This window comes from Acartia tonsa, chromosome 14 (assembly GCF_053477335.1).
Source record: "Acartia tonsa isolate MP-2025a chromosome 14, ASM5347733v1, whole genome shotgun sequence".
NCBI lineage: Eukaryota > Metazoa > Arthropoda > Copepoda > Calanoida > Acartiidae > Acartia > Acartia tonsa.
The window spans coordinates 30,976,664-30,995,362 of NC_137273.1; the positions used below are offsets into that span (position 1 = coordinate 30,976,664).

An 18,699-nucleotide genomic window follows, 5' to 3' on the forward strand; every position below is an offset into this window, starting at 1 on the left:
CCAACAAAAATATTATTTGACCCTTAACGGTCGGGTTTTTTCTATCTCATTTTCTGTTTGTGAAAGATAAAAGAACCCAAACTGTGTGACATTTTAAGTATGGGTATGACACATAACTGAGAGTTGGAATTTTTTGAATATCTCCATCCTTGCGGGCACAGGATGCCAGCAAACATGGCAGAGTCATCCAGGTAAAGAGCAAAAATATCTTTTTGACTTAAACAAAGCATTTTATCTTACCAAAATACTTAAATATCCCCTAGTAGTTCATCCTCATATAAAATACAGGTGTTCAAGTTAATTTCAGGTTCCAGGTATGATCCTGCAGGTCCAGATCCTCCAGGTCTCTAGAAATCTTTAAAAGGCTCCTGTGGCCGCAATTTTTGACTTAGAGACTTCAAATTTTAAACTTAAGCTTTTCTTACATGTCCACATAACGTGTTAAAAAGATCCGCCGCCGTTTTCCCGCCGGGTGCGGCGGCTGGCAGCTGCTAAGTACAGCTGCGGCCGCTGAAATTTATACTTTGATATTTCTAATATAAAATTTACACAAAGGTAAACATTTTCTGCAAAAAAAATTGTTCTTCTAGCTTCAAAAATAAGAAAATTACAGCAGGTTGAAATTTTCAAGTAAAAAAGTACCTAAAAACAAAGGTTGTTAAATAAAAGGGTGAAGGAAGCGAAAATTGACTTTGACTTACTTAAAATCGGAAATTCATTATCAAACAGGGGACTTGCACAAAAAAATTAGTCCTCTAGCTTTAATAGGAACTGAGATAATAGGGGAGGGGGCGTACAACGCCCCCCCCCCCCCCCCCCCGACCGATTAAGGTGCGGCAAGGGGCCCGACTGTTAAGGGTCAAACAGCCAATTTTCACTTACGTAGTTTGATTCTTACTTATGTTTCAAAAGAATTAAATCGATTTTATTTAATTGCATGGTATATAGTTTAAAATTCTTGAAAACCTTTCTTATGAAAAGTGCCGTTTTGATCATGGTATCCATCCAAAAATATCATTCAAACAGCCATTTTTCTAAAAGCCTGAACCCAAAAACATACATAACTTCCAGACAAATGTTTTGCAACCAAATGGTTTCATTTTCTATTGATATAGCCTGTAATTGTTAGTATTGAAGTCTAAAACGACCAAGCTAATATTGCTTGATTCACTTCTACAAGAGAATGATTGATAATAGTTATTCATCTCTTAGTTTTATAGACAGCTTCCGCGGATAGAATTTTCTTAACAATCGGATATTAATCGGGTTTCAAGCTATACTGGAAAGAGAAATACAATTTAAAGATCTTAAATATCTTCAACGGATAACTGTACTTTTTAATCTCAAATTATAATGTTTTATTAACAACTAGTTGCATTGCTCTAGCCTCTATGGGGCCTCATAATGGGACACAGAGTTTAGGAAAACAGTCTAAAACCATCCCAAGACACTTGTAAGCCATTCCTAAAAAAATCAAATTCGGACCAGCATTTTCTGAGATCTTTAGCTTCAGAAAATAATCTCACTACTTTATATATGGGATATAAAGTTTCATTATTTGGAAAATTTGTATTCCTCGCTTTTGTGAATATTGTCATACTTGTTTATTTCTCGCTAAGCATATATGTAAGAAAATTTAATTGGTATTGATTTTCTTAAAAAGAATTCAATTAAACAACCATTACAGAAATGAATATAATTTACGTGGATATCATGATAGGTGAAATTTTGTCGTCAAGTAGGTTGCTACCATAGTATTGGTCTTTATTTTTCTCCAGTAGGAGGGGAAGTGGTATCGTTTTATTTTCCAGTTGGAAGTACCAATTTATTAGAGTAGGCAAAAATAAGGTGCATTATCCAAGTAATTAGATATCTATTATAATAAATAAGAATAGCATGTCGAATCAGGATTCAGTTCTTTCGCAGTTTCCCTAATATTGCTGTTGGACCACAAAATGAACCAATTATTCATTATAGGTTATTTTTAAAGAATCTTTTTTCAACTGTATTTCAGTGGTGAGGAGGGGGGGGGGGGGGGCATAGGGGGTTAAGTCACCCCTTCTATGATTGAACTCCATTATATTCTAGGTATCTAATTAAGATGACACTAAAAAATTATTTTTAGAATCAACAAATAATTAATTGATATATTTTTTGCTCTGAATATTTCTCTATATTATACATGCTAATCATGGATATAGAGTTAGGACAATGGGCAATTCAATTCAATTATCAATAATTAACAAGGATGACAAAAACCTTATAATTTATAAATATATAGAAAACCAAAGCATACCAAAATTACTGAAATATATAGAATGGTTAATATGTCATACTTACAAACAAAGACTTAATTATAGAGATACTCTGCTTATAACAATGTGTCTAGAAAACAACAATAAAAAAATCAAAGGCATATTATAATCATATCATATTATAAAATGAAATAAAAAAAGAATAAAATTCATGCTTTAATTGGACAAACTGGCTTAAGATTCTAGAGTTGGGTAAGCTTTCTAAACTGTATCGAAGAACTGAAAGTCAATGAGTAGAAAATAATGAATTTTCAATTCATCATCCTATTCCTATATCTATGATGATAATAATAATATTATTGATTGGAATTATTAGTAATTCAAATTTATTTAATTGCCAAAGAATGTTTAACAAATCATTCTTATTTGTTAAAAATTCTTCAATAAGAGCAGACATGAAAACAACATACATAGTGGCAATGATTTACATGATGTACATGGTGACAATACTAACAACACCCTGGAGACCAAGCCTGTACAATGTTCTTGTGGACACTATTGAATTCACAGTGACAGAATTAGTAGTTGTTATTTTGTACAACTATCATGATTCTATTGAAAACTCAAAGAAAACAATATTAAATTTTCAAATGCAAGTGGTATTAATCAGTTATGGGGGAATATATCTCACAAACTTAATCAAATTTCTTCCATTCAATTTGTTCCCAATTGCCAGTGTTGAACTGTTACAGTCTTATTCTTCGGTCATGTGCTTGATTTTGGAAGGCAAGTTGATAAGGATAAGTTGGTTATTTCTCATCAATCTGGTGATACTTATTGTTCTTCATTCAATCTTTATCACTTTTCCAAGTTACTTCTTAGAACTATCAGAGAATATCTTGAAAAAAATTATATTCAGCTTAAATATAATTTGCTTGATTTTACTTGTTAATGATTTCTTGTTGGTTGGCGGTGAATCTCTGACAATCTGCAGCGAATTTTATATTTTCCAGCTTCGGAATAAACTTAATCTAGTTATTGAAGACCAGGTTCCTACACATAAAGGAAAGGAGACTACATCTTTATACCTTTGTCTTTTTGCTGGGCTTTCAGTGACAATCATGAAACTAATAAGACTATACAGAGTGAGAAAGATGACAAAACAATATTTGTTGAATAAGTTTGACATTATTGTAAAAAGACTTAAAGCCATCAGAAACTTAAAGCTATTTAGACTAAATGTAGTTATTCCAACAAACATCATACCAATTTCACCACAGAATTACACAACAGAAAATACTTCATCAGCTCAGGTATGTGATTTAAAACTTTTGTCAAAGAGGAATTTTCATTGATTATGATTATTTTCAGAATCAGAATATCTCTACAGAAATTGGATTTAGCAATGCTGCATATCAAAATGACAATGGTGATGAACAAGTTATGATAACTGTTCAACCGATCAAGGAAATTGATGGCGATGTTGAAGTCACTAAAGTTGATGACATTTCATTAGGTACAAGGATTTATGATATTATAGTTCTTTCCAATTACAATTTTAAAAATGTGGCAGTATGTAAGTATGTTTTATTATGATATAAGTATTTACTAAATTATGAGCCATTATTCAGCATTGATAAAGTTTTGATATGGGAATCACAAAATAACTTTAAATCCTTATCAGAAGGTAAAGCTATAGAGACACAAAAAGTAGATAACACTGTAATTAAGAAGAATAATGCTGAATCTCACAAAATACAGGAACAGAATGGAGAAATCAACCTTGATACCATTGGGCTCTACACAATCATAAGTTCAATCATAGTGGTTATAACTTTACGGATTCTAATGCGATACAGGGTTCATGAAGAATTTGAGTTTCTAGAAGAGATGTACAAATGGTCCAATCTTGCCATTGAGCGAGCATTCGGAGCAACATTGCCAATTTACTGGTTGCTCAGAAAAGAACATTCCAGAGCTTATGCTGCAAGAAAGATGAACCAGTTTCTTGATTACTGTAGGTAAAGTAAATCTATTTTAACTATTAGTTTCTAAATACCTATATAGTAGATGTTCTAATATTGCAGTATATACTTAAGTTTTAAGGGTGATGATTTATTTTGAGTTGGGTAAAATGATGGGTATCAACGGTTTGGACATCTATGGTGATGAACAGATAGCTGGTAAAAGTGTCTCTATATTGACATCATATTTTCTTCTAATATAACATCAATTGAAATAGTTTGCCCAACATTATGACATTTTTCCCAGGGAGTAAGGGAGGGGACAATGGGCAATTAATTCAATTTAAGAGGGTTTGCTGAAAAGCAATGAAAACTAGATTTATCAAGAAAATTTTACCAAAATTGTAAAGGGATCATGGTAGCCTAATTTAGAACAAAATTAGTTCTAAGAAAAAAATCATTTACTTGAAAATTAAATTATCAACACATCACAATGTAGTAAACATTCTGTAATTAATCACTAGAAAAATCTTGTTTAGAACTACCTCAACCCTTCTCATATATTTATAACTGACACGTAAATTCAAGCGGTTCTTAGATTATTTAATACATAAATATCACAGTAGAGTTTCTATACATGAAATTACATTTTCTTGGGAAAAAATATTTGTTAAAACCAGCCATTAATAACAAATTTTTCTGTCTGCATATTCAAAACTAGCTCAGCTAGTTAGCGGGGCATTGATGCGCAAGTACCCAAAGTCAGTCAGAATCTGCAGTATTCGTGCACATTCCCTTTAAGCCAGTACCCAAAGTCTGAGACTCCTAAAAATTGAATATTCAATCCATTGTCCCCTCCCTTACTCCCTGCATTTTTCCATTTTTAGGAGACACTCTTACCAGATTCCTCAACTAGAGTAAACCATTTCCATGTACAGTAAATACTTCTTTTCTGAAATCCTCAATGGGTAGGAGCACTGAGTAATTTTTCCATTTTACAAGTTATAAATCAGATAATAGATGATTGTTGTGATATCTTTAGTTCAACATAAGGATAATAATAAGAAATCATTTACCTTTGTATTTTAGAAATTGGAGCATTACAAGATAAGTGCAGAAAAAGAAAAACTGTTAAAGACTTATGCTAACTATATTCTTAAATGTGAATTTTATTGTGTATGTGACATTGTATTGTAAAAAAATAACAAAATAGGAAAAATAGTAAGAATATCTGTATTTGAGAATATTTTCTATGATTAACACAGTTTTGTTGGCCCAAAGTGGCCAAAGGCGCTAGCCAACAAAACTGGTATCAATTTCATGATGATTATCATATTTTCATTGAAAATATATCCATCAATAATTTTTTTTAATATGACTCAGAACCAGTTTTAATCGAGTGGATATGTATCGGATTCAAAGCCATGCTGAAAATACCAAGATTTTATTTATATTTAGAAGCTTTAATATTGCAGAAATAAATTTTAGAAAAGTATTGAGAAAAATTTGGAGATGAATTGTGATATTTATTTAAAAAATCTAAATTTCATAAACTAAATATAGACATTGCATGTTTATAATAATTATAATTTAAATAATCAAATTTTTAATGATAGATTGATAATTTATATTTCACCTCTATAACCATATTTTTGTTGTTACATAATATTGTCCTATGTGATGTTATTAGTATAATTGTTGAATTTGTTATCAGCACAATACATTTATTATTTATTTCCTTAGATGGTTAATTATTCACATAAAAAGAATTTCTTGCTGTTAATTTTTTTAAAAATTTTTAGTCACATCTTATTCTATTCTATTCTCCAAGCAAAAAAATAATTTAATCCAAAGAAATTAAACTATTTACAGCTAGCTGACTAATCATATAAAAAATTGAAAAAGAGGTCTCTAGGGTCACTTGAGGGGTTAGGGTGTTACTCAATTTCGTCCAAATTTGTAATTAAAAATGGATAAAACCATAGAAAATTTAGTGTAAAGGAGAACCATATAGGTCCAGCGGATAGTGAGAGCCCAGGGTACAAACACACAGACGGACAAACATCATGTTACTTTTAAAGAAAGATAGATACCTTTGATCTATAATTTTCCCAGTTAAATCTCCAAGAAGAAATAATATATTTCACTAAATAACATTTTATTTTATAATAATCAAATTAAATATAGTAGTAAGTTTTTTTGTTTCTATTTATGTATTCAAATACTGAATGTGTTCTTCTTTTCGGATAAGCTTCATATAATTAAACAAGGATGGCTTAACGCTATTTTGATTTTATATTAATGTCTTGTTTTGGGTTTAAGGCTATTTATGCCCCTTTCTTACCCCTATGAATTCTAGCCCCTAGAGGCTAGGGGAACGGCCATCAGTATTTATAAAGAAAGTGTTAACAGGGATGATAATATCCATGAGTAGTGAAATACAAAAAAAAGAACTTGAAAAAGATGAAATAACAATCAATAGGCAATAAATATTAAAAAATTTGAGACCCTTGTCTTAGATAGCAACCGAGAAACCATCTATTCTAGTTCGCAAAAGAAAGAGAGAGAGCTAGAGTTTCAGACAGAAAGAGTAAGAAAGTGAGAAAAATGAAAATTGAAAAAAGAGAGAGGAACAGAAAGAGATACAGCGAAAGAAAGAAAGAAAGAGGGTGTGATAGATAAAGAGAGAGAAAAAGGCAAAAAAAAGAGTGTGAGAAAGAAAGAAGAGAGAGAGAGAGAGAGAGAGAGAGAGAGAGAGAGAGAGAGAGAGAGGAGAGAGAGAGAGAGAGAGAGAGAGAGAGAGAGAGAGAGAAAGAGAAAGAGAGAGAGAGAGAGAGAGAGGGGGGGGATAATGAGAAAAAAGAAAAGAAAAAGGCGATAGAGAAATAGAGAGAAAATGAGAAAATATAGAAAGACAGACAGACAAAGAAATAGAGAAAAAGAGAGAGAGAGAGAGAGAGAGAGAGAGAGAGAGAGAGAGAGAGAGAGAGAGAGAGAGAGAGAGAGAGAGAGAGAGAGAGAGAAGGGGGGGATAATGAGAAAAAAGAAAAGAAAAAGGCGATAGAGAAATAGAGAGAAAATGAGAAAATATAGAAAGACAGACAGACAAAGAAATAGAGAAAAAGAGAAAGTGTAAATGAGAGATAAAGAGAGATAGCAAAATGAAAATTTAAATAAATAAAATTTTCCTAAAGCATCATCTGTAGACGAAGACATTTTAAAAAGAAATTTTAAAATTTTTCACATTTAACTAACAAAATCTTTAATTTTATTTGTTTAAAAATAAATTAAAACTAATAATGTATAATTATAACATATGTAATTGATTAAAGATAAGCAAAACAAATAAAGCAAATATTTAAGTCTGATTAAATGATTTATCAAGGATGACAACATCCATAAAAGCGGAGATCTAAAATAAGACCGAAGGACAAAAGAGCATTAACACTTGTAAATCAGGGAGTAAGGGAGGGGACAATGGGGAGTTAATTCAATTTTATAGTTGTGACCCGTTAAGGTTGAAAACCCAGATATTTCCAGATAAAACAAGTATTTGCAACATAGCAACCTTTAGTGGAAATTTTTGACTTTTTGAATTGTTTTTAATTCGAAATGCACCATCCTTAAACTGTTGCTTTGCTACAAGCCTTTGATTCTAGAGATCAAAACCCTTGTTTACAATTCATTTCCATAATTGTTATTATTTAAACTTAGGAAAATTAAGGAAACCGACCATTTTACTTTTACAACTTCTTTTACCCAAATTTTTTTATTGTATTTATTAAAAAGCTTAGACATGAAAAAGCCTTTAAATAATTATATTATAAAACTTACTAAAACAATTACCTTCCTACAGAACTTTTAACTCAAGTTATTTCATTTAATGAAATAAAAATGAGATACCTTGCGTCAAAATTTCATACTACATAAATAAAATAGTTAAGAACATAAGTACATCTTAATTTTAAAGATCTTAAGGTTTAAGTAACATATCTTAGGATAACTGGTAGCTGCGCCTCTAGCATCCAGGACAGAAAAATAAAATAACACCATCTTGGGATTTTAATCATAAACAAACCTTGAACAACTCAGGACTTCGTGAATTTTCCCTAAAATTTTGAAATTAATCGGATCATTAATTACAGAAATATTAAGCTAAAGACAAAAATCTTTTGCCTTTACATTAAATCAATAAGAAACATCTAACATGTCTAAAGTAACGAAAAGAGCTAACCGTTACGGACGTACAAATGTGCGGGACCTAATTATAGGAAGGCTTTGCTCATAATAACTAATAATCTTAATATAATTTCTTTCTACAACGCACTAATCGGAATGAATTAACATTAAACAAGAATTAGATATAAAAAATGAAATGATTCAATTTACAAAATAATTTTCAAAATCAAAATATTCTGTCTGCTTGTTATTGTTTATCTTTTTGTTGACGCGCTAGTTTGCCGCGAGATTATGCATGATTTTGCGTGACGTCATTCATAATTGGTCCCCAAGATTGGTTAGAAACTGCTAAATTCTTGCATGTTCCCTTTAAGCCAGTCCCCAAAGTCTAAGACTCCTAAAAATTGAATATTCGATCCATTGTCCCCTCCCTTACTCCCTGCTTGTAAATAGATCGAGTGTCAGAACTTAAAAGCAAAATATAAATTTTAAGTCTAAAAAAATAATTATATGTGAATTGTTGCAATATTGCTTAAATACAGGATATTGATTAAGGACACGCTTACATTTCTAGGCCTTAATTTTAGAGATTCTTCGCTTTTAATAGTGTACCTTGTTGCTCTAGAAATCATCATTTAAAATTTGAATTATTAGGAAATTTATATCAGCATGTTTAAAATTGGCGTAATGACTGATAATGATTATAGAGTTGCTACACTTTCAAAATCAATTTCTCGGACCTATGTGAAGCTTCCATAAATGAATAATTTATTTATTTCAGAGTTTACCTTAAGTACAGACAAAAAATCTTACTACTTTATAAAATAGGACTAGCGGCTTCGCCCCTAGCCTCTAGGGGCTTTGCCCCAAGAGGTAATTTAAAAAAAAGTAGAGATGCAAGCACTCATTTCGAACATATTAAAAAAAATACATATTTTGGTGCTGCGAACCATAAATTTATGGGTTATCCATAACGTTTTCTTTTCAATCTTTTAATCAATTATTTTTTTTTTGGGGGGGGGGATTTCCCACCCCCAAAGAAAATAGCTTAAAACCACGGACAGACAGACATCGTTCTACTTTGTATTATATGTAGATGTATTTTTTTGGGGGAGTTTTTGCGCTACATGTCAAAACTGTAACTGTAGTTTTTGATTTGTGATGACTGACTATGAATTTTCCCTGCAGCTATTTTCAATCAGGGATCTAAAGGGATAAGACAATGACGGATAAATCGATGTACATTCTTAATGATAATACACACAATTACCCCTTCTGTAGATTATAATTATTGGTTGAAGACAAATTTGGTCACTCAACTTATTAGAGCAACCAATCAAAATTCATTAAAAGTACCCAGAGTTATTAAGCCACAGAATAAGAAAACGTTATTATCAAATTTTGGGGACTAAACAGCCCATTGCCCCTCTCCATCTGATTTCCAATAGACTAGAACCAGCGTTTATATCACATTAAAAATGTTTTCAAAAAAGTTAAAAATCAACAAGATTTAAATGAAAGTACGAGTCAGCAATTCGAAACAAACTTTACTCGAGTAAATTTGCTCGCTTGTATTAGATGATCTGAACAAGAGACAAAACAAAAAAGTTTAATTTATTAAATCTAGCTTTTAGGAAATTATGTCGTCGAAATTGTTTTGTCATATTATTTAATGATTTATATGTCACTAATTGTAAACAAAAATGTCAATCTTCTAGAAATCCATTTTTAAGTTATTGAGTCTGATTGGCCATCTTTGGTTATAAAACAATTACATTTTCATTCCCTGTTAAATTTTGTGTTGATATTATATCTACATAAGACAAAATAATAGCGTCATAAAAGGACATTTTTCTATTCTAAAGGATCTCGATAACCGCTGAACCGATATATGATTCTCCTTTTCAGTGTAGCTTATCATTAGGTAGGGTAAAACCACCCTCCCAAGAAAAATCTACTCTAGAGAAAAAATTACCTAACACAAAAAACAATGTTTTTTTTCCTTTTTAAATATCTAAATAACGACCACTCTTATTTGATAATATTTTTAGAGAGGGAGGAAACAATGGAATGTAGATTATACTGGTAACCAAAGTGTTATAAACAATTACTCTCATTCGTTGCCTGAAAACTTGGGTAATCTTGATTTTTAAGTTCAAATTAGAACTGTCCAAACTTTTCAACCTCTAATTTTGATATAGAGAAGGGATAATTTCAGGGTAGGAGGGGTACATTGAGTTGTTTATTACACTAGTTCCTTAATCTTTTAATAGCTTTTAATTTCTTATTTGTTGGCTTAACAACTTTAGCGACTGTTATTTAATTTTGATTTGTTGGTTCATTAAGCTGAGTGTTTAAATGTTTCAACCCCTAATCGTATTATACAGAAAGGGTACTCTTTCGGTAATTTTGTGTATCATCATTGAGGATGTACATCAATCTATCGGCCATTAACCTATCCCAAGTCCCCATATGCCTTAAAGTTGTTGGTTATCGTTTCAATTTTGTTACATAACAAATCACCATTACGATATTGTTATTACTTTGCCCTTAAATGGTTATTTCATATGTATAATTTAGGTTATATTAGATCTTATAATTATGGAGAATATATGCTTTAAAAACGTTGGCTTGCAAACTTTGGGTACTTCTATTTGATAATGATTGTTTGGTTTAAAATGGCAGTGTCCAAACTTTTCTGCCAATAATTTTAACCTACAAAAGGGGTAATTTTGTTTATGATAAATGTATCATCCATTAGTTTTCTATTTTTATTAGTTGAAAATATAAAGTATGTATATTTAAATTCCATGTTTATTAGATCCAATATGTTATACATAAATGTTATTATTTTAAATTGTTTGGTTATTCTGTGGCACAACAGGGGCGATAACTCATACAGAGCAGGGATATCAAGGGATAAGACAATAAATCATAAATTTAAATACATCCCCATTAATGATAAACAAAACCACCCATTATGTAGAAGAAAATTATTGTTTGTAAGTAATGAACATTTCTAGTATAAAACCAATAAATCAAAATCTTATTAAAGTACCCAAAGTTGTTAAGATTAAACTTTGGGTACCAGTTAAATTCTTCCTGCATAGGAAAGCAAAGATATTTAAATGGAAGAAGAAAATAAATTGTTGTTCCATTACTTTCACAAGAATGACAATATCCATAAAAGCGAAGCTCTGAAATGGTAAGACAAACAAACATGAACACTTGTAGAGTGTCAGAACTTAAAATTCAGAATATAAATGTATAAGTCTGAACAAAGTGCTTTTTTAGTTGCAAGACTGCTTAAATGCAGGATACTATTTGAGGACATACTTACATTTTTAGTACTTGATTATAGAGATCCTTCGCTTATAATATTTGAGGAAAATATTAATTTGTCGTCCATTGTCTTTTCCATGGGTAATAACAAATCTTACTGATAACAATCACAACGCGTTTAAGGAAATTGATTTTTCAAACAAATTTGACAAACGTGAAACTACACAGAGCGTTCTTTGATAGCATAATTCTACTAATATCTATTGCAAGCAAATCAAATATCAAATTTTGGGTTCTTTACCTTAAAGTGCCTTGTTAAGCACTGAACACTTCCCACCTATTTTTTTTAATAATTGAAAATGAGGGAGGAGGACAGTTTGTTTGTCTGTTACTTTAGATCAGGTTATGTAAGATTAATTTTGCTATTGGGTAGCCTAGATGGGTTAAGGTACCTCGCATTGATTAGACTCAGGGGAAAAAATAAAAATAAGGGGGAAGTGAATTTCGACTAACAGTGCTCGGATGTTACATTGATGTAGATCTATAATGATGATGCGCAAAATTACCCCTTTTGTAGGTTAAAGATACCTGTTAAAAATTTAGAACTATGCAAGTTTAAACCTAATAATCAGGCTTTATCAGATGAGCTCAAAGTTTTAAGTAACTAATGAGAGAGTATGATTATAAAACTTTGGGTACTAAGATAATTCACAGTCCAATATACCCTCCCTACCTTATTACTAAACAAAATTAACTTTAATATTATGTAAAAGTTACCGCAATTTCATCATTTTTTTTGTATTCTTTTTTTAAAAAGCTAAAACGTATTTAACAAAAAAGATAAGGCTATAGTTCATTGTGTTTTAAACAAGGATGACACCATCCTTAACGCGAAGTAGTTCATTAGGTCACCCCTACAAAACATGCATTTTGATAAATCTGAACATTATCTTATTCGTTGTTTTAGACACTTTGGGTACTTTTATTAATTCTTAATTTGGTGTCCAAACTTCTTAACCAATAATTTAATCTAAAAAAGGGATAATTTTGTTTATATCATTTGGGATGTATTTGTTATTGTCTTATCCCTTAAGATCCCAGGACATGTTTAGAATGGATAAGGATTATTGAGTTGCTACTCTTCCTAAATTATAATCTACTAGCGGCTTCGCCCCTAGCCTCTAGGGGCTTTGCCCCAAGAGATGATAAAAAAAAGTTAAGGTGAAATTCGTAAAAAAAAAAATAAGAAGGACCAAGGAAATCTCCTGCAAAAAAAGGACCAAGGCTATCTCCTACAAAAAAAAAAAAAAAAAAAAAAAATGGGGGGGGATTTTTTTGTTTTTTGGGGGGTTTGGGTGTGTCCCACCCCCCAAGAAAATAGCCGAAAACCACCACAGGACCAGTAGGTATATTCTCTTAAGAGTAGAGCCCATTCGGTTCAGCGGTTACCGAGATCCTAAGCTTCAGACGGACAGACAGACGGACAGACAGACATCGTTCTACTTTGTATTATAGATGAATCCAGAAATCTTCATTTCCAGTTAAAAATTGTCTATGAGATTACAATTAGAGCTAACCGTTAAGCCGTACAGACTAACAGACCAACTTAAATGTATATAGAAAATCTTATCTTTTACGAATATGCTTAACCTTTTTCGTTACATTTAGGCCTATAAAACGCTTTTATTACACAATTTGGCGCTTTCCCTCAAAGAACCTGTCATGCACAAAGTCCCCCCCCCCTCCACCTCTTTTTTTGTCCATGTCTAATTGCTGCAGGGCTGCCCAGTAGCCAATTTCAGCCTAACCCAACCAAACCTAGAGTAATAAACAAACAAACTATCCCACTCTATTTTCAATTTATGTAAAAAAAAAATAAGCCACTTGGAAATAAGTTGTTGGTCTAAATTCGCTTTAATGGATGTTGACATCCTTGTTTAAACTTATATAAATCAATGACTTATTGAAAGTGGTTAATTTGTTCACCACAAATAAAACAAAACATTGGGTGTGCATACACTTCCACATGTTGTAAATCATTCAGAAACATGGTTTTTCACATCCATAAGTTGCGAGGCACAAAAAAAGTTTGTTCAAGTGGGTAGAGGTCGATTTTTTATGATTGTGGAAGCAGCTTCTTAATACAGAACTTGAATAGTTCAGGTGGGTTTGCAGTAGGGTTTAACCCTAGGGAGGTAGATACACCCCCTACACCCTTTCTTTGCACGCCTCTGTTTGATAAAGTGATTCATATCAACGTTTTGTTTAGTAAATGTAAACGAATATATTATGAGCCCATAAAAATCCAATGATAATTCATTAAGAACGTGTACATTCTGTACAATTAAGCTTTTAGAAGTGGAGCTACTTTACAATAAGGATTTGTGACTATGCCTGTCCTATCATTATGGTATACCTTTATATTCACATACATTATTGCATTTGTTGGCCTAAAAACTTTGGGACCTTTCCTAAATGGCTAGTACAGCCTATCAGTGTCAAAACTTTTTCATTAATGCTCTTAATCTACAGAAGGGGTAATTTCTAGTTTACATCAAGTATTGTTATTGTCTTGTCCTTCAAAATCTCTGATTTTTCAGATTCAATACAAAAAATCTTCCAATTTAACTATTATACAACCCCTATTAAAAAATTATTTATAGACACAAGAAAAAATAAACAAATATTTACTGTTCAAAATTGGTCACATAATGATTAATTTAAAGAAAAGATAAGGATTGAGGTTTCTTTACATTTAAGAAAACATAAGTTGCCATTAAAAAAAATCTAGAAAAAAGATTACTCTATGATTCATTTTGTCTGTCCGTCCATCTGTAATGCCATGGAAAATATGTGATTTTCTTGGCTGCTGTTTAAAATAGACAGCTGAATTTATTGGTTGAGACTCCCTATACCAATGAGTATACATAATTAAATTACTTGGTACATCAGTCTATAGGTCATGCTTCCAAAAAATATAAAATGAATTTTTCATACAGGTATTGTCATTTTTATGATTTATCACATATTCCAATCTTTTTATAACAAATGAACATCTGCAATATAAATATAACTTGTTTAAATTCAAATATAGAAATAAAATTATTTAAATTTTGGCAACCCTTACTGTATGAAAGAGTATAAATATTTAGTCACCACGTGTCAGTTCTTCAGTTTAATCTTGCATTGCCAGTGTGTAATCAAGGTAAGAAGTTTCTTTCTTAATTTAGATTTTTGGTTAAATCTTACAAATGTTAATTTCTGCTCAGAAATGTCCAGAAGGAGTACTTCCACTTTAGAGGGTTGGATACACCATGTTAGGGACCAACCCACTATATTACCATTGACAAGGTTCTTTACCCTCTTGAAACTGCCTAAAACTCTGTATAAGTTAACAGCACCCTACATCCCTCTTAATTTGGGTTTAAGAGCAGTGATTTGAGGTAAATGTTATAGAAAGTGTCAACATCACCCTTAAAATTGAACTTGAGAAGGTTTGCCCTCCCATTTTTTCAAAAGGCCCGCCACTGTTTAAGGGAGTGTCAAAATTTTCATGTGCATGCCAAGCTTATTTTTATTTACTTTCCAGATGAAATAATTTCAGTTTACCTGTTTGAGAAATCTTATAATTAAATGCTCACAAAAAATTAAATACCTGAAAAAATAAAACAATGTTTTAAAAATTAGTTTTTAGACTGTTATCTTTCTTATCTTTAAACTTTTACAAGCAGATTTTTTTTATACTTAAAATTTTAAATATTATTGAAGGAGCAATTTTATGGAATAAGACAATTAGAAATGCATTAGTGTATATCCCCAATTATAATGAACAAAAACCCCTTTTGCAGATTAAAATTAGGGATTGGAAAGTTTGGACAACACTAGTTTAAAGCAATCAAAGTTTTGAAACCAAAGATTGAGAGCATACTTACAAACTGTATGTACCAGTAGGTTTCAAAGCCCAATTTCTCACTCTCTGATGATACCCCTAGCTAAATTTTGCACAACCTTTGTCTGGAAGTGTTATCTGTACAATAGTATTGTAATAAGATTCGCATGTCCTTGAGCTAAGTCATTCCCCAACATGCATGTACTATTAATACCACGAGTAGTAAATATTACAATTTCAACATCTCTAATATGATGCATTCTTGTCCAGACTCGAATTAAAAATTACACCTCCAGCAATTAAGGGGGTTATCATTAATCTAATGTTCTATGATACTTTTAGGTTGCCACAAGAAACTACGAACACCTCAAAATTTTAAATCTACCCAACAATCTAACAACATCTAAAATGGCTGAATCTAGGTATGATTTTTTTTAGATTTGATTGCAATATGCAAATTAAATATGCTTATGTTTGTTTGATTTAAAAAAAATTATTTTTAATTTTAATTATGTTAATCTTCCTCATTTATACATTTATTTTAAACAGAAAAGTAAATGAATATTTTATGATTTTTTTTTTCTTTTTTAGGGTAAGACAAAACTACCACACTGAGACCGAAGGTCTGATCAACAAACAGATCAACATGGAGTTGTATGCTTCCTATGTCTATCTGTCCATGAGTGCTTACTTTGACAGGTAATTGCACCAACACGTGATTGATTGTAGCCATTTATGAAATAGCAATTAGATAAGTTGATTGAATTTGTTTTGGGTTATTTTAGTTAGGTTAGGATAACCCTAAAGTGGTTAGTGTTTAACATGGTTCATGACAATAATGATAAATAAGAATAATGAATGAAATATCATTTATATAGGGATGATGTAGCTCTGCATGGATTTGCCAAGAGATTTAAAGAGGCTAGCCATGAGGAGAGAGAACATGCTGAGAAACTTATCCAGTACCAGAACATGCGTGGAGGAAGAGTCGTCTTTAGGTAAAAAATTTATGCTTTGTTTCATAGGTAGCTAATTACAAATTATAGTAACCTATTTGACATTATTAATGACATAAAAGGACTGTTCAGATTAAAGATATACAATAATGTACTAACCATACAAAAGCTCCATCAATCATGTCCTTAAATTCATCCTGAACTAAAATTATCTCTAGGGAGATTGCTAAGCCAACAGCTGATGAGTGGGGCACAGCTATGGAGGCCATGGAAGCTAGCCTCCAGCTGGAGAGGACTGTCAATGACTCACTTCTCACTCTGCACAAAGCTGCTGATGACAAGGTATACATTGTTAATTAAAATTTTACAATTAAAATATTTTAGACCCTAAAATTGTATCATTCAAACAAATATTTTGAAGAGGAAGGAAGTGCAGAATTAACTTTTTAAATATTTTTTCTGGTTGGGGTTTTATATTTCCTTTGGGAGATTGTACATACTCCACTTAAAATAGTTCAAATCTTTCTGGGATGTAGATGAAGCACCATAGACAGACAGAAAAACATTCTGTTATTTCTATTTATGCATATTATTTCAGTCTGATGCTCAATTGACTGACTTCCTGGAGGGAGAGTTCCTGAAGGAGCAAGTTGAGGCCATCAAGGAGATTGCTGACCTCATCACTAAGATGAACAGAGCTGGAGATGGACTTGGCCTCCATATTGTTGATAAAGAGCTTCAAAGCTAAGCAGTTGTGGACTGATGATAAGTACATATAGTACATTATTCAATCTACTTTAACCTTTTCCTTTCCCATAAGCACTCCTTCCTAATTTTGAAATAATGTACTAGATGACTCCCAATCTGTATTTAAACAACATGCATGTTATTTGGTTTTGATTTGGTTTTTGATTTTAGTGTGGAATATAGCAATTTGGAAATATTTTAAATGAAAAACACAGTAATTATGAAATGGAGTTTTAAAACATAAATTAGGCAGGAGGTGCATGAAAAATGATAAACCACTGGGGGATTGACGACCCTCCCTTTCCAGTCACTGGTCCCCCCCAGGTTGAGGGGGTTTGAGTGGGTATACCAACTATACTACTCTGTAAAACAAACATTTTCTTTTCTTTCTGAATTTAGTCTGTTTTTTATATCAAATTTTTAAGTTAAAAATCAGTGAATGAATAAAAAATCAGAAATGTGTTTGCACAGTTTGTAAAACTTATTTGATCTCTTGTTTCCTTGGATAAAGAAACTAATGTTTTTAGTTTACTTTAAGTTTTCTGAAGAAAACAAAAACAACAAAATTTAGTTTATCAATTGAAGGAAACAAGAAATCAAACAAGGTTTAAGTTGTTCTGAAGAAAATTGAAACTTCTCTTTACAGTTAGGACAATGTTATCTGAACTATTTGGGGAGAAATAATCCTCCACGCTTGTTTCTTCTGCTTGAGTTCAATCTACTCAGAATAGCTTAAGAAAACTTTGTTTTAATTCCTGTTTCCTTCAATTCAGAAACTATTTATTTCTTAATGAAAGGAAACAAAAGATCAAATATGTTTTATAAATTGTTCAAAAACATTTCTGATTTCTTATTCATTCACTGATTTCAAAATGTTTAAAATAGATATTGGATATTAAAACAGACTAAATTTAGATAGAATAGAAAAAAAGAAATAAGAAATGACAGTTCCAAAATTTGAAACATCTTTAACATCTTTTCACTTTAGTTTTCAGAAGCTTCCACCCCAAACAAGCTTGGGGTGGAAGCTTTGGATGAAATCTTATTTCTTCTTAGAGGCGCTGGAAAATTGTGCTACTACAGGATGAGACAGCCAAATTGTTACAAATTTTTTTTTACAAAAAACAACACAAATGATACATTTCGAATATTTTCAATGAAAATCGAAACTGGGACTAACGTACATGTGTTAGTTATACATTTAATCAATATTTTTAACATCATCATTTCTGATTAACTTTTCACTGCCGCACACTGTAATGTAAGCATGATAATCCTTTGTTTGAAAAGAGCAGAGTTTTTAGTTATTTAAGGAGGATAGGATTTTTCCGATTTTGGAATTCTGTGTTTCTTATTTCCTTATATTAAAAACTCTTTTAATAAATTCAGGTTATTTTTATTTAAATTTCCAAAATTTGCTATATTAC

General features: G+C 31.3%; 2 protein-coding genes across 3 annotated transcripts in view; both read left to right on the forward strand.

The window, feature by feature from the left end:
- The first annotated feature begins 1,151 nt into the window (after positions 1 to 1,151).
- The window catches only part of LOC145305409 (UDP-glucuronosyltransferase 2A3-like), a 148,792-nt gene continuing 131,244 nt past the window's right edge, over positions 1,152 to 18,699 (forward strand). Inside the window, exon 1 of the mRNA XM_080147027.1 lies at positions 1,152 to 1,180. The gene's annotated coding sequence lies outside the window, so the exon portion shown is untranslated. The remainder of the gene's footprint in view (positions 1,181 to 18,699) is intronic.
- Positions 14,792 to 17,482, forward strand: LOC145306171 (soma ferritin-like). 2 transcript variants are annotated; one of them, XM_080148174.1, is made up of 6 exons: positions 14,792 to 14,885; positions 15,912 to 15,991; positions 16,161 to 16,268; positions 16,448 to 16,567; positions 16,744 to 16,867; positions 17,124 to 17,482. In XM_080148174.1, exons 1-6 carry the CDS (start codon positions 14,811 to 14,813, stop codon positions 17,271 to 17,273), a joined length of 657 nt encoding a protein of 218 aa, XP_080004300.1. In that variant the 5' UTR covers positions 14,792 to 14,810; the 3' UTR covers positions 17,274 to 17,482. The 2 variants fall into 2 exon arrangements, with proteins under 2 accessions (XP_080004300.1, XP_080004301.1); XM_080148175.1 differs by having other exon boundaries at positions 14,853 to 15,123.

Coding starts and splice junctions, on each gene's coding strand:
- LOC145306171 (XM_080148174.1), top strand. CDS start 14,811: ATGAAAGAGTATAAATATTTAGTCACCACGTGTCAGTTCTTCAGTTTA. Junction 16,269..16,447: donor ATGAGTGCTTACTTTGACAG/GTAATTGCACCA, acceptor TCATTTATATAG/GGATGATGTAGCTCTGCATG. Junction 16,568..16,743: donor GGAGGAAGAGTCGTCTTTAG/GTAAAAAATTTA, acceptor AATTATCTCTAG/GGAGATTGCTAAGCCAACAG.